The sequence below is a fragment of the Balaenoptera physalus genome (genome assembly GCF_965194825.1).
Source record: "Balaenoptera physalus genome assembly, chromosome: 17".
NCBI classification, from domain to species: Eukaryota; Metazoa; Chordata; class Mammalia; order Artiodactyla; family Balaenopteridae; genus Balaenoptera; species Balaenoptera physalus.
The window spans coordinates 12,153,515-12,175,219 of record NC_138895.1 but is presented as its reverse complement, the minus strand read 5'-3'; the positions used below and the strand labels follow the sequence as shown (position 1 = coordinate 12,175,219).

The 21,705-nt window shown below is 40.4% G+C and overlaps 2 protein-coding genes across 2 annotated transcripts in view; both read left to right on the top strand.

Annotated features, from left to right (window-relative positions):
• LOC309646918 (uncharacterized protein) overlaps nt 1-21,705 on the top strand; it is a 366,785-nt gene that overhangs the window by 239,596 nt on the left and 105,484 nt on the right. The window lies entirely within an intron of this gene.
• The window catches only part of PDE7A (phosphodiesterase 7A), a 102,941-nt gene continuing 90,055 nt past the window's right edge, over nt 8,820-21,705 (top strand). The window contains exon 1 of the mRNA XM_082433699.1: nt 8,820-9,071. Coding sequence (XP_082289825.1) covers nt 8,934-9,071 — 138 coding nt within the window. The 5' untranslated portion in view covers nt 8,820-8,933. The remainder of the gene's footprint in view (nt 9,072-21,705) is intronic.

The following is a 21,705-nucleotide window of genomic DNA, read 5'->3' as shown; positions in this document are numbered from 1 at the left end:
CCCTCTAGCCATGAGTCTGTTTTCTATGTCTGTGAGTCTGTTTGTGTTTCATAGATAAGTTCATTTGTATCATATTTAAGATTCTACATATAAGTGATATCATATGGCGTTTGCCTTTCTCTTTCTGGCTTACTTAATTTAGTATGATAATCTCTGGGTCCGTCCATGTTGCTGCAAATGGCATTACTTCATTATTTTTTATGGCTGAGTAGTAGTCCATTGTATATATATACCACATCTTTATCCATTCATCTGTCAAAGGACATTTAGGTTGCTTCCGTGTCTTGGCTCTTGTAAATAACGCTGCATGAACATTGGAATACCCCATTTTCAATAATGGATAGACAACTAGATAGAAGATTAATATGGAAATAGATGGCTTTAACAACAATATAGATGAATTGGACCTAACAGACATACATAACATACAGAACACTCCACCAAACAGCAGTAGAACATACATTTTTCTCAAGTGCACATGAAACATTCTCAAGGATAGATCAAATGCTAGACTACAAAACAAATCTTAATAAATGTAAAAGGATTGATATTATACAAAAGAATCTTCTCCAACTCTTGTGAAATTAAGTTAGAAATCAACAGCAAAAAAACTGGAAAATTCAGAAATATGTGGAAATTGACACATCCTTAAATGTCAATGGTCAAAAAATAAATCACTAAGGATATTAGAATCTTGAGACCATTCAATGGGGAAAGGGCAGTCTTTTTTAACAAATGGTGCTGGGTAAACTAGATATCCACATACAAAAGAATGTGATTGTATATGTATAACTGATTCACTTTGTTTTAAAGCAGAAACTAACACACCATTGTAAAGCAATTATACTTCAATAAAGATGTTAAAAAAAAAAAAAAAGAATGTGATTGGACTCTTACCATCCACCATATATGAAAATTAACTCCAAAGGGATTAAAGACCTAAACATAAATTGTAAAACTCTTGGAAGAAAACATAGAGGAAAGCTTCATGACTTTGGATGTGGCAATGGTTTTTGGCTATGACACCAAAAGCACAAGCATTAAAAGAAAAAATAGATAAATTAGATTCCATCAAAATTCAGAACTTTTGAGCATCAAAGTACACTATCAGGAGAATAAAAAGATCACCCAAAGAATGGAAGAAAATAATTGCAAATTACATATCTGTTAAGGAATTAATATCCGGAACATATAAAGAACTACTAAAACAACTACAAATAAACAACTCAATTCAAAAATGAAGAAAGGATTTGAATAGACTTTTCTCCAAAGAAGATATGCAAATGATCAAATAGCACATGAAAAAATGCTCAACATCACTAATCATTAGGGAAATGCAAACCTAAACTACGAGATACCACTTCACATCCACTAGGATGGCTATTATCAAAAAACAAATTACAAGTGTCGGAAAGGATGTGGAGAAATTGGAACAATTGTGTATCCCTGGTGGGGATGTAAAATGGTACAGCTGATGTGGAAAACAGTATGGAAGTTCCCCCCAAATTTTAAATATAGAATTACCATATTACCCAGCAATTCCACTTCTGGATATATGTTTTAAAATTGAAAGCAAGGGGCTTCCCTGGTGGCTCAGTGGTTAAGAATCCGCCTGCCAATGCAGAGAACACAGGTTCAAGCCCTGGTTGGGGAAGATCCCACATGCCACAGAGCAACTAAGCCTGTGTGCCACAACTACTGAGCCTGTGCTCTAGAGTCCGTGAGCCACAACTACCGAAGCCCGTGCGCCTAGAGCTCGTGCTCCGCCACAAGAGAAGCCACTGCAATGAGAAGCCCGCGCACCGCAACAAAGAGTAGCCCCCGCTCGCGGCAACTAGAGAAAGCCTGCACGCAGCAACGAAGACCCAACGCAGCCAAAAATAAATAAATAAAATTTAAAAATAAAATAGAAAGCAGGGACTTAAACAGATATTTATACGCCCATAGTTCGTAGTAGTTCATAGTAGTAATATTCACAGTAGCCAAAAGGTGGAAACAACCCAAATGTCCATTGACAGATGGATAAATTACGTATAGATATATGAATATTATATATGGATATATACGAATATTATTCAGTCTGAAAAAAGAATGTAATTCTGTTATATGCTACAACATGGATGAACCTTGAAGACACTGTGCTAAGCGAAATAAGGTGGATACAATCAGATAAATACTGTATGATTCCACTTATATAAGGTACCTAAAGTAGTGAAATTCATAGAGATGGAAAGTACAATACTGGTTACCAGGGCCTGGGCAGGAGGAAATGGTGAATTATTGTTTAATGAGTACAGTTTCACATTGGGATGATGAAAAATTCTGGTGGTGGTTATGTTGCACAATGTGAATGTAGTTAATGCTACTGACTTTTACACTTAAAGTGATTAAAATGGTAAAAGTTATGTTATTTATATTTTATGACAAAAAAAAAAATGAAAGGCTGGGTGGAGCTCAGAGCAAGAGAAGAGTATGTAAGGAATCCATACTGCCATATAAGCTTCTCTGTCACTTGGGCCGTATGACCCAGCAGATATGCTGCTGTGATAGGTTAGGGATACCATATAAAGCCTTTGGTGATCCTCTATAATTGAATCAGTGCAGGCTTTTAGGATATTGGAACAAAGCTATGTCATCTTCTCTACATAACTATTCCCCTTTTGAGAAGTTATTCTTGCTTCCGCTGGGCCCTAGTAGAAACTAAATGCTTGATCATGAACTATCAAATTACCTTGTGACCTGAGCAACCCGAAGTGTACTAAATGTATTCTGATACACCAAACCATAAAGTTGGTCGTGCCTAGCAGCACTCCGTCAGGTGGAAGTGGTATACATGAGATCAGGCTCAAGCAGGTCTTTTGAGGTGCAAGTAAATTTTATAATCTAGTGGCCCAGATGCCCATCATTCCTATTACTACCACAATGTCTCCTCCCTCTCAACTTTCATCTAAGGTATCATGGGGAGCCCCCTATCTCCTGTTGAGTGATAGAAGAAAAAGATTTTATTTGGGACTGTCTTACAGATAGTTCTGTGTTCTGTGGTGCAGAAAGTGGATAGCTACAGCACTATGAACACTCTTTGGGGGTAGCCCTGAAGGTAGTGAAGAGAAATACTCCCAGTGGGAGAACTTGGAGCAGTACTCCTGGTCGTTCATTTTTTCTGAAGAGAGATAGCTAGATATGCAGATCATACTGATGGGCAGTGTCTGACCGTTTGGCTGTATGGTCTGGAACTTGGAAGGAACATAATTAGACAATTGGTGATAAGGAGGTCTGGGAAAGGTGTATATGTGGATAGACTGAATAAGCAGGGTGTGAATATATTTGTGTCTCATGTGATTCCTAAGAGGAATCTCATTAGAGGATGATCATAATAATCAGGTGGATGAGATGATATGTTCTGTGTATGTCAGTCAGCCTTTTCCTCCATCTACCCCTGGCCTTGCCCAACAGACTCATGAACAACATGGCCATGGTGGCAGGACGAGGGTTAGATGTGGCTTTAGCAGGATTGATTTCCACTCAACAAGGCCAATCTGGCTACAGCTATTGCTAAGTGCTCAAGTTGCCTACAGCAGAGTGTAAGACTAAGCTTCCATTTCCTGGAGGTATCACTTAGCCATCAGGTACATTGCATTAAGCCTCTTCCATTATGAAGAAGCAGCCCTTTTTTTCTCCCTGAATAGATACTTATTCTGGAAGTGAGTTTCCTTCCCTGATTGCAGTGCTTCTATCAAAACCACCATGCATGGACTTACACCATCACACTATTCCACCCAGTGTTACTTTTAACCAAGAAACTCAATTTACAGCAAATAAAGCAATGGGTTCCTGCTCATAGAATTTACTGGTCTTATTATGTTGCCTATTACCCTGAAGTAGCTGGCTTAATAGGATGATGAAATGGCCTTTCTCTTTATTGTGATAAAAATTACAATTTTAACCATTTAAAAATGTACAATTCAGTGGCATTAAGGACATTCACAATGCTGTGCAACCATCACCTCTATCTAGCTCCAGAACTTTTTCATTACTCCAAAAGGAAACCCCATACCCATTAAGCAGTCTCCCCATTCCTCCCTCTCCCCAGCCCCTGGCAAGCACTAATTAGCTTTCTGTCTCTATGGTTTGCCTATTCTGGATATTTCATATAAATGGAGTCATACAATATTTAGCATTTTGTATCTGGCTTCTTTCATTTAGCATGTTTTAAGGTTCATTGGAATGGCCTTTTGAAGACTTAATAATTAATCGTACCAACTGGGTGGCAATACCTCGTGTAGCGAGGATAATATTCTCCGGGTTTTGGCATATGTTCTAAATCTAAATGTATATCCATGATCCCGGAATCAAGGAGTGGGCTTGGGAGTAGATCCTCTTACTTTTACCCCTAGTGCAAAATTTTGCTTCCCATTCCTGCAACTTTGGGCTCTCCTGGTCCAGAGGTCTTCGTTCTCAAAGAAGAATGTTTCCACCAGGGTACACAGCAAGAGTTCAATTAAACTGGAAGTTGAGACTGCCACTTGGCCATTTGGGGAGCCTTGTGCTAGTTAACCAACATGCAAAGAAAGGGGTTACTCTACTGCCTGGGGTGATTGACCCTGGCTACTAAGCAGATTTTGAATTGTTGCTACACAATGGGAAAAGGGAGGAACATGGCTGGAAAGCGGGAGATTCTTTGGGGGTGCCTCTTAGTACTTAGTACTCCAATGCTCCGTGTTATGACAGTGGAGAACTACAACCAAGAATACTTTTACCGATAGCAGTAGAACCTCTGCTGGCCCAGATCCTTTAGGAATGAAGGTTTGGGTCACTCCACAAGGCAAGTGGAGTGACCCACATCATTTTCAGCTGAGACGCTTGCTGAAGGCAAATGGGATATGAGACAGGTCATGGGAGCAAGAAAATAGTTATAAATAGTAATTATGATCATGTTGTCAGTTGCAGATACAAGGACTACAATAGTTCTGAGCATTTTTCCTAATTTTGATATGAATTTATCTGTATTTATTAACCAATTATTTTTTTTCTCCTCTCTCATTCCCCTATGATGTGTTAATAGTAGGTAAACTTATATCTTAGTATATAAGTTACAGGATAGCCAAGGTATATACTGTGACTTGTCAAGAAGAGGAATTAACATCACTCAAAGACTCCATCCTCTTGGGGAAGGAGGGAGCTCTTTTGGGTTATATGAAAGAGAGTTGCATCATATGGACAGAGGCATGATTTTGCTATCATCTTTATTTGAAAATTAAATACAATTAAAAGAGTGTGTATGGATGTCAAGTTGGCAAGTGTTGGACTGGGGTGGTTATGTTCTGACAGCTTAGCTAAGTTGGAACTACATTTCCCAGAATTCTCTTCCTTTTATAGTTTTGGTTATGGTTGGCCACAATAGAAATTTGCAAAAGGATTAAAAAGTGGAAGTGAAGCACCAGCCATTACACTTGAAAGGTCCCTGCAGGGTCCCAGGCACCACTGTTATTTTGCACATGATCCACTAGCTCTCCTCACTGGCAAGGGGGCAGCTCCTCCAGCTTCTCTGCCCTCTGGAGGAGGAACATGTGTGGCAAATCAATCTTGCTCTCCCTCTCTCTCGCTCTCTCTCTTGCGCGCTCTCTCTTGCTCTCTCTCCCTAGCCCTCTCTCACTCGCTCTGTATATACCCTATAGGTTCTGTTTTTCTGAAGAACCCTAATACACTCTCCAATACAGTAAAGAACACTGAAAACAGCTGAAGTTCTGGTCTTGAGCAACCACATGGTGTGGTGGAAACGCATGGCTCTGAAATCATACAGAACAGAGTTCAGTGGCACAAATGATTTATGGCCTCGAAACCTGATTCCCCATCTGTAGAGTTGGGATCCAGTTTTTACTTTTGCAGCTGTTGCGTAGGGCTAAGTGAAACACTGTATATAGAATACCTATCACAGTTCACAGTGGGTGCGTAGTAAATGTTAGCTCCCCTCTCTGCTGAGGGAGATCTGAGTCTTGTTAAACGATTTCATCAAGTCTCTTAAATGTTATTAAGTATGACAGAGTTACTTGGCATATACTGTCTGATATCACACCAATACTGCTTTCTGGGTGTTTAGATGAACACAGAATTCAGACATTATTTGAGGTAAGTTCTGCCATTTATCTGTGGAAGATCTAAGGCAAGTCATGTTTCCCTGAGCCTCGTTTCAATTTAGAAACTATTACCTCATGGGGTTTTTGTCAGATGTAAATACGAGGGAGAACTCAGCTTAATCACAAGTATACAGAGGATGCTCAAATCTGCTAGACGTCGTGGGAGTAATTAGGGTTTCAAAGATGACTTGGGTCAGTTGTTGGGAGACAGGCTGGGATCTGCTGCAGTAGTTACACCTGGACCAACAGCTCCTCAAGCAAGAGAACGAAAAGAAACAATAAGGGACTAAAAATAAATGCATGAATACACAGCTGGGGCAAATTATGAACAACAAGCTACAAAAAGACCAAAAACCCAACTGCCACTTCTGAGGTGTCCGGAGCAAAAGCAGGGTATGGTGCATGATCCCTGCACACAACACCGTCAAAGGGGTGGGTAGACTGCCTAAGCCACCCCCCCAGCACGACCCCAGGATCCTCCCCTCCCTCACCCCATCCAAGGGACCAGCTCAGGACTTCCCCCACCCCGCCCGCCCAGTTAGCAAGGGAACCTGTTACTTGTTTTCACTCCCTCCTGCAGTAGCAAGAGGCCCAATAAAGCCTTGCTTGAGCTTCCCGTCTGGCCTCTTAGGAACGAGTACAAGAACCCCGGTTGGTAACAGTTGCGCTGAAGGGAAGCTTACCATCTAGTGAGGACAAAAATCCATGAAACCACATTGGAAGTGATATCCTTTTAATAGTAGAAAGCAGGGACTTCCCTGGTGGCGCAGTGGTTGAGAGTCTGCCTGCCAGTGCAGGGGACACGGGTTCGAGCCCTGGTCTGGGAAGATTCCCACATGCCGCGGAGCAACTAAGCCCGTGAGCCACAACTACTGAGCCTGCGCGTCTGGAGCCTGTGCTCCGCAACGGGAGAGGTCGCGACAGTGAGAGGCCCGCGCACCGCGATGAAGAGTGGCCCCCGCTCGCCGCAACTGGAGAAAGCCCTCGCACAGAAACGAAGACCCAACACAGCCAAAAATAAATAAATAAATAAATAAATTTATAAAAAAAAAAAAAAAAAAAAATAGTAGAAAGCAGACAAGTAGAAAAATGCTCACGAGAAGGTAGAAACTTTTAAGTGATATAAAAGAAACAGATGTCATGGAAAGACGATAAAAGGTCTTGTAGACTTCTGTTGCTCTATGGGATCAAGAGCACATGTCACCTGATCTCATCGGTACTGGCTATGCAGTACTTTCAGAGACCTGCCACCTTGCCAGTGGTTGGCTGGGCATAGCACAGAAGTGGAAGCCTGGGTGACCTGAAAGCAGAGCCAAATCAACAATTTTGCCAGCAGGGGAAAGCTTGTGCAGGCTGATGTCCCAGAGGCTGGAATGCACTTGAAACAAAGGGTTGCAGCTGAAAAGCTTTGATGGTTTGGGAAGAAATGTGACAAAATGAACCTGCAGTTTACAAACCACGTCAAGAGTTATTTTCTCCTGCCTTCTAGAAAGCAAAGCCAAGAAACGAAAACACTTTTGGTAAAAGGGCACGCAGTCTCCTTTCCCCCTCTGGCTTCTCATTTTCATCCTTCCCTTCTCATATTTTCCAGTGCATACTCTCACTTCTTCTTTCTCAGTCTTGGTGTTCCCCCCACCCCCCACCCCTCACCCCCTCCCCCCGCCCGCGCTCTCGGCTCCGCTCTTGGCCCCTCCGCCTGGGACGGCCCTGGGGCCGCACCTGCCAGGGGAGCGCCCAGCCCGACCCCGCCGGGGGACTGGCAGTGACGTAGCGGGGAGGACGGTGCCCGCGCGGCCCGCTGACGTCACTGCCGCAGCGGTCCCGAGCGAAGCCCAAGAACGGGAATTCGAGGAGGGAAACACGGTGGTGACCCCGCGGTCGGGGCTGGACGCAGCGAGTGGGCCGCGTGCTTTGGGTTTTTGGAGCCGAAAAGCCGAAACCGCGCCTCTAGTGTAGGCTGAGTCCACCCCACACCCTCAGCGCGCCCGAACGCCAGAGTTTAGCGATAAGGGGAATGTCCCGAAACGGCGGGGCCTCGTGCGCACGCGCCTTGGCTGGGGGGCCTGCAGGACGAGGATTGGTGGGGGAGGAGGGCAGCGTGAAGCGGGAGAGAACGGTGACTGAGCTCCAAGGTGCGGCACAGGAGGAGGGCGGCTCAACCCCTCCGCTGCTAGCCGGTCTCCCTGGACGCTGCGGCGGCGCGGGGCCTGCGGCGCAGCGTCGTGACGTCACGGTGGCGGCGGCGGTGGTTGGCGCAGGGTCCGCGGCTACAAAGTGTGAATTACGCCGGGCTCGCGCTGGCGGCGGAGTGAAGTCAGGCTCCGGGGGAGGGGAGGGGCAGGACCGCGGCGGCGGCGGCCGGAGCTGGTGGCTGCACCCGAGCCCCGCGCGCCCTGCGTCTCGCCGCTGGCTCCAGCAGTCTTTTCTTGCACCGCTTTACTCTGTCCTTGCTCCGCTCCTGCGCCGCTGGCCCGGACCCTCTCCTCTCGGCCGAAGAGCCTGGCGGCGCCGGGGTTCCCCCTCCGACTTGGCTCGTGCTGCCCCCGCTTGCACCCCGGAGCCGGGCGCGCGCTACTCTTCGTAACCGTAGCCGCGGCCCCCGCAGCGCCTTGCCGCCGGCAGCCCGGGTGGAGTGTTGGGGTGGGGGAGGCGTGAGCGCGGCTTCCCGGCCCGGGGTCGACGCCCGCCCGCCCTGCCCCCGCCTCGGCCCGGAGCCCCCGAGCCGCGGCCCCTTCCCAGCGCAGGGGCCGGCGGCCGCGGCAGGGCGGGCGCCGCGCGGGGGCAGGGCGGGCGTATTCAATGGAAGTATGTTACCAGCTGCCGGTGCTGCCCCTGGACAGGCCGGTGCCCCAGCACGTCCTCAGCCGCCGAGGGGCCATCAGCTTCAGCTCCAGCTCCGCGCTCTTCGGCTGCCCCAATCCCCGGCAGCTCTCACAGGTAAACGCCGCCGCCGCCGCCGCCGGTGGCCCACGCCTGGGGGCTTCTCTGTTGTTTCCCTCCTCCCACCTGGCTTCACCTCCGCGACCCCTACTCCCCAGTCCTCGCCGTTCACCCCAGATCCACCACTGCCCATTGTTCGGGGATTTCTAGTCTGGCCCCTCGATTCGAGAGCCTTTTCCTTGACCCTCGGGGCTTCAGCCCCCCGGGCCTACTCAAGCCTGGACCCGGGTGGGCTCTGGGAGCCCTGCAGACCCTTCCCAGGCCCGCCCCCCTCCGTGCTCAGCAGCTTAAGACTCAGGAATGACTTCGTCTTCCTCCCTTTCTCGACGTCTCGGTCTGGAAGTTGGGACTCTCTTCGTCGGCGGTGGCCCTGGGCACACCTGGCCACCCTCACGCCCACACACCTGTGCTAGGTGCGCGCCTCCCCCCCCGCAGCTCCCGCGCGCCCTGCGGTGCTCGGAAGGTCCTGCGGTCCTCCGAACAATAGGCCGATTCCCGGTTGCTCTTCTCCCCGACTCCTTCGATGATGTGGATGGACCTTAAGTGGTATCGGTCTCCAGAGTGCTTCCTCGAAGCTTCGGTTTTCGTAAAGTTGATAGGCAGGAACCAGTTTTGTTTTTAATTGGATAAGGAGGTTTTAATAGAAAAACTACTGATGGAGCACTCCCAGAAAGTCTTTGTTTTGAATGGTCCAATACGAGTTGCTCCTGGGAATTTCGTGTTTTGTTTTTTCTATGGTGATGCTGTTGGCCCAGCTTCTACTTCTGGCCGATTTTGATTGCCGGATTTAAAATAGGGAGGCTAAAAGAATTTTGTTTTGTTTACATTTGAACTGAGTGAGTGCCCTCCATTTCTGCTGCCAGAACGTCACATGTTCACGATCACTTTTTGAATCACGTATATTTATTTTTCCTGTTGATTAATATTAGCTTCTTTTATGGGGGTATATGTTTTTCTCTCCTATTATATTGTAAATATCTTGAGCCCGGTCTGTATTTCTTTTGGTTTTTACTGGTAGTGTGGGTAGCACCCGATAGAGATTTACTTACAGTAGGTGTGTCCAGTAAATATTTGCCATTTGCTTCTTTGCCTAAATTGTTTGTAGAGAGAGAGCAGTAGCCTACATTTGGGTTTCTCTGTGAATTGTTTTTATTTAAAATCAGACTTCTTTCGCAGGACAAGGTGGTATGCTAATGAGGTCAGAGCCAACTTGTAAAGATTACTATAATATTAAGTGACATCTAAAAATAATGCTACATAGTTACTTTTAAAGTTAGGTCCGTGATCTGCCTTTACAGTACTGCTTAAAGCATTTTCAGGTTCCAAATTTAATACTGAAGAGATACTAATGCATTAAAAAGGTTTTTAATGGCGGTAACTTTTTCATTTCTTATATCAGCAGCACATGACTAATACCCATTCCCGGTTCAGTCTAAATAATCAAGGCAATCAGTAATCATTTGTAAAATTATAAAATGTGAATAAAGTTACTTGTGCTCCCCAAGGAGAAAATGAATGAGATGGGAGATTCCAAGGGAGCTAAAACAAGTAAGGCTGATGCCAGGGAGTTTACCTGATGTCGTAATTAATCCACAGAGACCAACTTTAAGCTCCATTCCTTCTTGACTCATTTCCTAGCCTTAGATTTAAATGGGTAATGGAATTTTAAAAATATGATTGGCAGATAAAGCAAATATTGTATAGTCACACCATACTTACTATTCAAACTTAAAAAAATTGTTTGTACCCCAAAGTGAAGTGTATAGGAACTTCTGAAAACTTGGACAGAAGTTTTCCTGAACTAACACTTTTTTCAGATTAGCGATGCACAACATTAAAATGACAGTAAACTTACCATGATGCTGAATGGGTATATTTATCATTATCAAGACTTTGATTATCATTTAATACTAAAACATATGTCACAGTGATTTCTTTAGGGCCAGATGGGAATTTGTAATAGACTGAAAAAGAGGTAGAAAATCTTGGACTCTTATTTAGAGCTCTATAAAGTAAATATTTGGTTAAATCAAAAGCTTTCTTTACCCTTGAATCTTCAGTTTCTAAGTCTTCAGTTACAGGAATTATAAAAAGTTTGGGTGGTTTTATAGTTTTATTTAAAAGACTTTAAGAAATCTGTTTTTCTTTTTTTTTCCTTAGGCACTAAGTAGAACAGTTATTTATATTAGAGTACTTGTATTTTAAAATATGTTCACAACTAGCAGTCTTCTCAATTTTCATTGTAATATGGGAGCCCAGTTCTTAGTAGGGACTTAGTAATATTGGTTGAATGAGTGAATGGCTAATGAAGTTAACTCTGACTGAGCATCAGTTGAGAATAGGACATCAACAAAAGGACTTTCATCCAGGTATAGCAGTAACTCTTTTATCCAAAACTTGGCTATCCAGACTTTAACAGATTCAGGAAGTAAGCGAAGACTCTGAGCAACCAAAGTAGATTTGGAGATCCTCTCAAAGCCAGTGTGTTTTAGGCAAAATTCTGACAAACTCGTTTTCCAAGTAGCAGCAGATTTGAAGGGGGATGGGAGGCTGCTAGAGTCAGGTTCATACTGATAGCAGCAAAAGTTGACAGCTGACGCACCAAGGGCTCGGGATCAAAAGAAACACTCTTCAAAGCCAAAAACTTTTAAAAAGGACGTAGAGTTTGGCATCTTGAGTGTTACACAACACAGTTATGTTTTTGACATTAGTCAAAATAGTATTTAATAGAGTCTGTTTTTAAAAGTTGAAAGATTTGTACTGTTAAAAAAAAAAAGAAAAATCTCCACGCCGAACAGTTTAAGTGTTGATGTTTAAATGGACGAGCCCGAGTTATCTGGAAAATTCATTTATGTGGAGCACCAACTCTCCCAAGGATGCCAAGTAAATGAAGCATTAACTTTTTGTTTTAAACCAGGTCATGTACTACTTTCTCAAATGGTTAATACAAATTTTTTAATTATTTGAAAAATAAGGATAATAGAAGATGATTGATCATTGTTTTCGCCATTTGGGGGATATCCGTTGTTGATAGTTGAGTATAAAAGCATTCATCTTGCAGAATACATTTCTTATTTGGAAAAAAATATTGTGAGAGCAGAAATTATCTTGTTCACCGCTGTGGCCACATTGCTTTGCATAGGTAGGTGCTTATTAAGCATGGAAGTTGAGTTAGTGTATTGATAGCATGCCAAAACACCGCACCTGGGATTATTTCAGTCAGATTTTCTGTGCACTGGAAACAAATCTTATTTGGGTTAGAAATCTGAGGTTTAATTTTTAAAATTTAACATAAATCTATGATATGTATTATTATTGAACAAAATTTTGGGATCTAACATGTAAACATATGCTTTTAATACCATAATAAGCTAAATTGGATTTCTAATTTAGCATCTGTATCTTTTTTCTTAAATAGACTTGATTTTTTTAGAGCAGTTTTAGGCTCACAGCACTGTTGAGTGGAACACGCAGAGAGTTCCCTCACCTGGAACATGCATAGCTTCCCCATCGTCAGTATCCCCAACATGAGCAGTACACGAACCTCCCTAACACATCAGTATCACCCAGAGTCCATAGTTTACCACAGGGTTCATTCTTGGTGTCTTTTTTTATTAATCCAGAAACTATTCCACAAATATTTACTGAACACCTCTGTGAACGAGGCTCCTTGTGTTAGGTGCTGAGAAAATGTAAAGAATTAGTAGTTTAAAAAAAAAAAAAAATCACTTGTGAGCCTGCCAACCTAACCAAGTTTTTCTTTGAAGCATTGCCTTCCTTATTCATAAACATTTTTCACCTGTAGTCACAGTCTACCTCTCTGTTGTCTGTGGTAATGTTCTAAGTATATGACAAATTATCGAGGTCCTGTATGTGCCAGAACAGTTCAGACCCCCTTGGGTAAAAGTTGGTTTCTCCTTGAAAAAGCTTACAGGATTGTGGTGGGGAAAATGGTATGCTTATATGTGATGTAATTTTTGTACTGGGGTTATCAAGGTGTAATGAGACCACAAGAAGGTCTACCTAAATTTCCTGGGTAAATCAGGGGAAGCCTCACGTGGTAGTTGAGCCTTAGGCTAAGGCCTGAAGGTTAAGGAGATGTTTCTGGGTAAATGGGTGCATGTAGGGGAGGAGGAGAGAGGATGGCGCAGGTAGCTATGTAGATCAGCACTATCAAAAGAAGTTTCTGTGATGATGGAAATGTTCTCTGCAGTATCTAAGATAATAGTCACTAGCCGTATGGCTAGGTGAGCCCTTGAAATATGACTAGTTTTGACTGAGGGATTGAATTTTAAATACAGTTTTGTTTAAGTAACTCCATATGGCTAGTGGCTACTGTATTGGCAGAGCAGGTGTGTAGTGTGCTTAATGATGGTTAGTAGTGATGTCATGTTGATCTGTCCGTAGCACATTCTCCGGATGCGGAACATGAGAGCTACTTTCAGGTTGTTGCTGTTGGCTGCAAAATTTCATTTAATACCTTCATGCAAGTTTGATAAAGTCCTTAGAGTGGAAGCACTAGATTGGGTCGAGAGGTAGGAACACTTTTTGACTTTCTAGAATTCTCTCTTCTTTTACAGTGCAAAGGTGAATGAGCATATCTCTTTCATCTCCAATCACATAGTATTAAATTGTAATACTTATATGTTAAATAACCATTTTATAAATATTTTATAAACATTTATATAAATGTTTTACTGCTTCAGTAGATATGCTGTGGTACACCGAGTTTGTTTTCACTTGCAGTAGGCAAGAGGGTACAGTTTCTCAACTGTTTTTTGTACATTTGCATTACCTCTTTTGTGACATTTCATTTGCATATCCTGTGCTTATTTATGGAGGCTCTTATATATCTAATCAGTTTGTAAATAGCATCATTTCAAATATTGTTAGCATAGTTGTTGCCTTTTCACAAGCCTGCGTTCAGAAGCCGGTACAGGGGTCGTGTGAACAGTGGTGAACCGGGGAGTGATTCTTTTCCTGACACCTTCCTCCCTGCCCACTCCCAAGACACTCCTTTGGTTGGGACCTTGGTTTCATTTTTCTGTTTTCAGAAATGCTTCGTATTTTGATTTAAATTCAGTACTACCGTATTTTGGCTTATACTTCAGAACAAATATGTCTTTATACTATACTTCAAATAACATGCTCAAGCATAATATTAATGTAAATTTATAGTGTATTTGGACTGCAGATTTGATTGAGGAGTAAGGTGTTCAATTTACTGGTTTATAAGTTGTCATCAGGAATGCGTGTAGTCTGTGGGACGTGAATTGAGAGGTTTTAGACCTATGTCCAGATTTTGCTGCTTTGTTGCAATGCCTAGAGTTCTGTCAGTTGTACATACTGTCTACTCAAAAAAATTTTTTTAAACACAAATGTCCTGCGAGAGGTAAAATATTAAGCTCTTTGCAGGAGTTAGGAAGATTAGGGCGCGCACTTTGGGTGGAAAGAGGGAGAGGGATGTACCATCCATTCTCTTCGAGGCAGTTTGATAAGACTTCTGCTAACACTTTAGTGTAAATTTCAACTCTTCCTTTCCCCTTCCCTCCTTCCCTCCCTTCCTCCCTTCATTCTTTTTTTCCTTTTTCAGAAAGGATTACAGCAGTTTTAGAGAATTGACTTCTTTTCTGGGGATGGATATAGAGACAGGCTTGGAAGAAGAGAGCTGAAGAAAGGGAAATGGACAAAGTTTAGCTTATAACTCAGTTTTTGTCTGGGATCATTAATAGTCATAAAGACACCTAGGAAATTTAGATGATAAAGAACCCTTATTGCATGCAGATCCTCTTAATGAATTTAATTTTTTTCTTTTTCTGTACTAAAGACTGTGTGTATCACATTTGTTGTGTGGCTATAAAATCTTTCTAATTTTGTTAGAAGTCTCTTGACTCAGTATCTTTAGTGGAAGTTTTCTGGACATTCTTACATTCCCTTTGGCCACTCCAGAAAACTTCAACAATTAATTTTTAATCTTCTAATTTAAAAACAACTCAAAATATATTTTTCTGGCTACAAATTGCTTGTATTTTATGATTATTTTGAATGGAGAGAAAATTGAGTGTATATTCTCTTCCACATTTAAATGGCCTGTTCTTGCCTGAAAATAAGGTAGACCGTTAATTTTTACATTGTTGCCAAATCATTGTTGCCAAATGTTGCCTTTCAAAAGATTATTCACAAGTAAATGACACTTTTTGCATGGTTGCATTCAGGTGTTAAGTGTTCATAGGATCAGTATGTGAGGAAAGGAATAAAAACTGTATTTGTAGATGAGCCTTCTAAATTTGTGGGGCTTCATTTTGGCTGCTGGCAGGAAGCCTTCTGAAGGGATCTGTGCCACTGATCCTGTGGTTGACATCAGAGTCTCTCTTGCTTATAATTTTGAGTAGGAATTTTGGATTATTGCTCCATGCCTCCACCTGCTGGTAGGGATGGCTCTTCGTTTTCTGAAGATGATGGCTAGAGGGAGGAGAGGGCAAAGGCAGGGCATAATTTGGGGAAGAAAAATTATTAATCAGATAACTAAATTTCAGCAAAACCTACTCTGTTTCTCGAAGTTTTGAGTAAACCAAACTCTAGCTCAGGACCATGTAAAGTACTTGGTAAACAGTGCTTAATAAAGATGCAATAGTCTTGCTTCAGTATTAATTATAATTATTTGTTTCCATTTATTGATGACCTCCTACATGCCAGATACTGTAATTGATGTTTTTAATCTTTACAAAAGATTACTTTATGAGATAATTGGCAGTACTCTCATTTTCACCAAGGAGTGAGTAAACTGAGCTTAGAGACATTAAATCCCATTTTTACCAAGAAGTAAGTAAACTGAGCTTACAGGCAAGTTAAATCGCTTTTCTGAGGCATCAGGCAAGATCTTGGAGAAGAGCCTGTCATGTTCCACACCCTTACTTTCAAACTGGTCTCCCTCATTGGTGAAGGTGAGTGGAATATAGTTAGACTTTTAGGTTTACGGATTATAGATTTTGTTGGTTCATGGATCTTGATAAACGAAACAGATTTGATGATTTGAGACGATTATTTGAAATGATAACCTTTGCTCTGGTCTTTTCAAACCATATCTGGAATATTTTGTTCTAGATGCCATGTTCTAGGAGGAGATGATTAAGCTAAATCAGACTCTGAAGATAGTGACCAGGGTGGTGAGGTAATTTGAAAACTGTATTGTTTGACAGGTGACTGAAGAAATTGGAGACATTTAGTCTGGAGAAAAAAGACTCAGGTTTTGGGCCAGGAGGGGTGGGAATGGAGGTGGGGAATACTTGGTGAGAGATGGTGGAGCATTGCTGTCTTCCAGTATTTGAAGGATTGCCATGTGAATGAGAGGGAGGAGAAGAGGATTAATTTAGATTTTGATTGGTTGTATGTTCTTGATTGCTATACCCTTTTCCTACTTTGTGAGATCAGTTGCTAATATACAGGAAGAGATCCAAGCTTAAAGTTGTCACTTGTCCAAGGCCACACAACTAGGTACTAGAAATGGATTAAACTCTGGGTCATTCTGACCCTAAAGCTCATGCATTCTCTTCTACTTCCTCTTACTGCGTGGAAAAAGGATGTTACCTCAGAGGGTAGATAAGGACCAATAGGTAGAAACAATAGAAATAGAAAGGGAGATCTTGTGTTTAAGCACACTAGTAATAAAAGAAATGCAGGTTAAAAGAATGATACTGATTTTTGCTTTCAGATTGACAAATTTTTAAAAAATAAGTGTATAGCTTGAAGATTATACTCATGTAATGCTAGTAGGAGTCTAGTTGTTTTACGTTTTCTGAAAAGTAATTTGGCAATTGAATAAAAAAATTAATACTTAGAAAATTAATACTTTTGCCTGATAATTTACTATTGGGTATCTGTCCTGAGCAAATAACTAGAAATGTAGATAAAGATTAATGGTCTTCAAGGATATTCATCATGTATTTATCACTGAAAAATTGAAAACAAATAATTTATAAATGGTTAAATTAACTATAGTATTTCTTATTGTGAGTATATGGTATTTATCTTTATATTGTATGACCACTAAAATGCATTGAAGAATTTAAAGTATGTATAGTGTAAATAGTTTACAAATGGCTAAATAAATTTTAGTATTTTCTACTATTTCTGTATTGTGTACCCACTAAAATATTTGGAAGAATTTGAAGAATATTTAATTGCATGAAGAATTGCTTACAACCTTAAGCTAGCAAACAAACAAAAAAAAAAACCTCAGGGTACTTACAGATTTATCCCGATTTTGTTTAAAAATAAATCACAAAATATATACATATTCACATACTGTGCATGATTGCAAAAGGAAAAAAAGCCAATATATGTCCGAAAATGCTAACTGAAGTTATCTCTGGATGCTGAAATTATAAGTAATTTTTAACTTTTTGTTTAGAATTTTGTGTAATTTTACGTGTTCTTCTTTTCACATGAATCTCCGTTTTAACTACAATAATCCTAGAAAAAGTCAAACAAGTTGTATTTGGGCCCAGATCTCTGACAGAGATGTCCAGAGAGGAAGTACACTGCCTCATGAGATTAAAAAGTCCCGAAAGATACTTGGATGAGGTTCTTGTCAGGGGGTTTGACTTTTCTGGTTCTGTCTGACTTCACGATTCTGTAATTCTTTGGGTGACTCAGCTGTATGCGTGACAGGTATTTTTGTATACCTCTGATAAGGATAAAGTAGCTTCACTCTCCGTGGGAGATGTTGGGAAGTAAATTTAAGTATAGTTATTGTTTTAAAGAAGAGCTGTTGGATGACAGCGCGTGAAGAGATCTTGAACAGTGGCAGTGGTGGAAGGAATAGAGATAGGAAGTCGGGAGTTAGGTCCTCGGAACTGATTTGATTTGAGAGGTTAAAAACAAACAAACAAAAAACTTCACCTTTTAAATTTGGGAGACCAGGTAGATCATGAAGCTAGTAATAAAAATACAAAAGGAAGAAGAGGCAGGTTTTACTTTTCTTCTTGTCCTCTTTTGTGTATGTGTGTGGAGGACTGGGGGAGGGTGGTGGAGGATTGGGGGAGGGTGGTGGAGTACATTATAAGTTTACTTTTTAAATATGTTGAGTTCAAGTGTCTGGGAGCCCTCCAGGTTGGGATGTCCAGTAGGCAGTATCTTAGGACGAAGGTTAAGACTAGTGACATATTTTGACTTCTATTACAAGGGTTTTCAAACATTTTTTGCTCACATATCCCTTTGAAAAACTAGGGGAAAAAACTCTCAAAAAACTGGATACCTTCTTACATATCTAGAATTTTTCTTCCAAGTGTAATTGTAAATGATGTAGATTTTGGTGTATTATTTAAATCACAGTTTTAAATACATCCAGGGGAATTTTTAAAATTTGATATCCCCATCATCTGTTTTAATAAAACGTGAGCAAGTTCTTAATTTTAACAGAATCTTTACATTCCTTATTTTTCTCTTTGAACTCATTTCTGTTTGACAGTCTCTACATATTCTTATCCTAATGTATTCTTTTATACTTGAAAGCATTTTATCAATCACAGTGTCATATTTTTCTACAACAAAAGTAAATTCATTCATTAATTTAATAGATGTAAATAGAAAGTACTTAAGCAGTGTCACCCAGTTCTTCTGAGTTCTATGCAAAAACAGTTATAATTTAAAACATTTGAAATTTCCTGTGTCTGTAAGGCTGTGTCAGATTTATTTTGGATCGAGTTACCAATACAGTGATAACCAGTAGACAATCAAAACAACATGTGAGTTATTAAATTTAATAAGTATTAAATAGTGAAAATTTAATTGGAAATGCATTTTGTTTATTTTAAATCATTTAGAAATCTACTTTATCCATTTATAAGTATTATTAGAAAAGATGAGGTTCTGCACTGATTCTCTTCCTTTTTTACTTTAAAGTATTGAGAAATCTTGTCCACAGATTTAGTAGATGGTAATAAAAAGTGCTTTATTTTAGCAGTATCACCCATTCTTTTGAGTTGACAGCAAAGTGATCCACAATCAAAAATACTTTTAAGGCTTTCTCAAGTAGCACATGGATTTGGTTCTCCTTCCATTTTCATGGAAATAGGAGCTGGTGACCACTTGATTTGAAAAAAATTTGATACCCTGTCTGGAGAGCAATTAACTTTTTCAACATTAATATTTTAAACTCTCCTTTTGGCTCCTCAGCTGTTGTTAGGCCCCAGCTCCACAGTAAGTTTCAGGACTTGTAGAGATTTATGTAGGGCAGAAGAGGAGAGGTGAAAGGGGAGAGGAGGTAAATGAAAACTGACGTGTCAGTAGAATGGTTCTAGAAAATTGTACATATGGAAGTTAAAGACCTAGAAATCAATTCCCTTGAAACTTTCCATGCCCAGGTGCTCCTCAGGGTGTGTATGCATGACCCAGTTTGTAGACCACTGTTTACTGTATTTCACCTTATTACCTTGTTGCTGTATTTTACTGTTCTCCATAGGCATACAGAAATAATACCTTATACGTCAGGTTTTTTTTTTCCTGGTTTTGATTGCTCATAATCCTGGATCTCCATACTTAATCATTCTAGGCCTTCTTTAGGGATGGAATCAGAATATTAATGCTTGAAAGAGACCTTATAAGTAATTTAATTGATCTTCAACAGTTTGAAGATTTGATTGTTGAGACTCAGAAAGGTCAGGATTTGTCCAAGATCACGCAATTAGAAAGTGGAAAAATTAAAGCTGTAAACTTAATTCTTCCAACTTTTAATCTGTTACTTTTCTCACTATACCCCTACTTCCTTATAAAAGGATTGATTTGTAGGATTTCCGTAAGTAGCAGTCTTTCTTTACTGAACATTATTCCTTGGAGTAGCATTTGCTGATAGACCAGTGATTATTTGAACAAGTTAAAGGACAAACACACTCAATTTTTAAGATGTCTGAGTTACTTCTGCTTAAAATATAGTCAGATAAAGCAAAACCATTACTGAAAGTGTATTGGGCCTGTTGGGAAGATATTTGTTAAAATGTGATTTGTGTGTAACTTAGCAGGAATAACCTTTTAAAAAGGAACATATATTTCACCTGTATTTCAAAGATTAACTTAAGAATAAAACTTTTTTTTCCACTTTAGGGAATAAAAGAATTTTAGCAAATAAAAAAATATTCTTGATATACAAAGAGCTCACTCTCTAAACCATTTATGTGTTTACTATGTATGAAAGGATGAGTGGTAGAATCCACTTCTTGGATTTTTCTTGATATTAAACTTGGAATATATGTTTATTAGTTACCTACTAACTTGGAATTGTCTATATCCGTTGCCTATTTTTCTATTGGCAGCTTAGTATATTTTAAATCAGTTTTTGAATTTTATATTGATAATGAAAATTTTGTCATATTTGTGGCAAACTTCCACCTTTTTGACTTATTTTTATTTTAAAAAATTTATTTATTTTTGGCTGTGTTGGGTCTTCATTGCTGCGCGCGGGCTTTCTCTAGTTGCGGTGAGCAGGGGCTACTCTTTGTTGCGGTGTGCGGGCTTCTCATTGTGGTGGCTTCTCCTGTTGCGGAGCATGGGCTCTAGGCGCGCGGGCTTCAGTAGTTGTGGCTTAGCTGCTCCGCGGCATCTGGGATTCTCCTGGACCAGGGCTCGAACCCATGTCCCGTGCATTGGCAGGTGGATTCCTAACCTCTGTGCCACCAGGGAAGTCCCTTGACCTATTTTTAATAAAATGATGTTCTACCTGTACTGCTAAGCCTTTATCTAGTAAGTCTTATCTCTTTAATGATGTAGTCATCAGAGGGAATTTTTGTTAATAAAAGTTTTCAGCATTTTAAATTCTTCCACACAAACTTTTTGTCTTCAGCGTAGTAATTTGATAAAGATCTTTTTCATTTTAGTAAGTTGTATGGATTGTCAATAACAAATTATAGCTAATTATCTCTTTGTATTTTAAATATATTGTAAAAGGAAGGTGACATAAATACTTTTCCAGAATAGAACCAAGAATGTGAAATTGGAGGAAAAATTTTATGCTTGGAAAATATATTGAAAATGAATGACTTGAGAACTTCTGAATGTACTTTCTAAGCATTCTCACCACTAAAGCAATTGGCATGTAACCTATCTCCCTCATGCAAACATTTTTAATTTTGTGATAATAACTCAAATTTTGTAGTAAGAAAAATGGAAAGTAGGACCCATTTTACATGGCTTTTCTAAAATCTCTAAAATTTTAGAGAGAATTTATGTCTTACAAACATTTAAGAGGATTTTTAATGGCTTATAATATTAACATAAAAGAAGACAATTTGAAGATAAAAGCAAAAACATAGATTACCTGCAGTGTGTAGAACCAACATTTTCATTTTTCTTTCATCACAGTGAAAATACTCCAAATTCATTTTCAGAGAAAAACTTTCCAGAAGTGACTTCAAGAATTTTTTGTGGTTGGCCTCAGTTCATTTCCATTTGAGGTGTAGTTTTAATAACTTTTTCAAGGCTTTCCACATTTGTTTCCCCATCAGTGGTGTTTTTTAATTTCCTTTTTGTCGTTTTTTTGTTTGTTTGGTTAAGTCCCTTAGAGCAGGATTCAAGAGGGCTGTGCAAGAAAAGCCACTGAAGATGTAAAAATAAAATTTTAGAATGTTTATTTATGTTT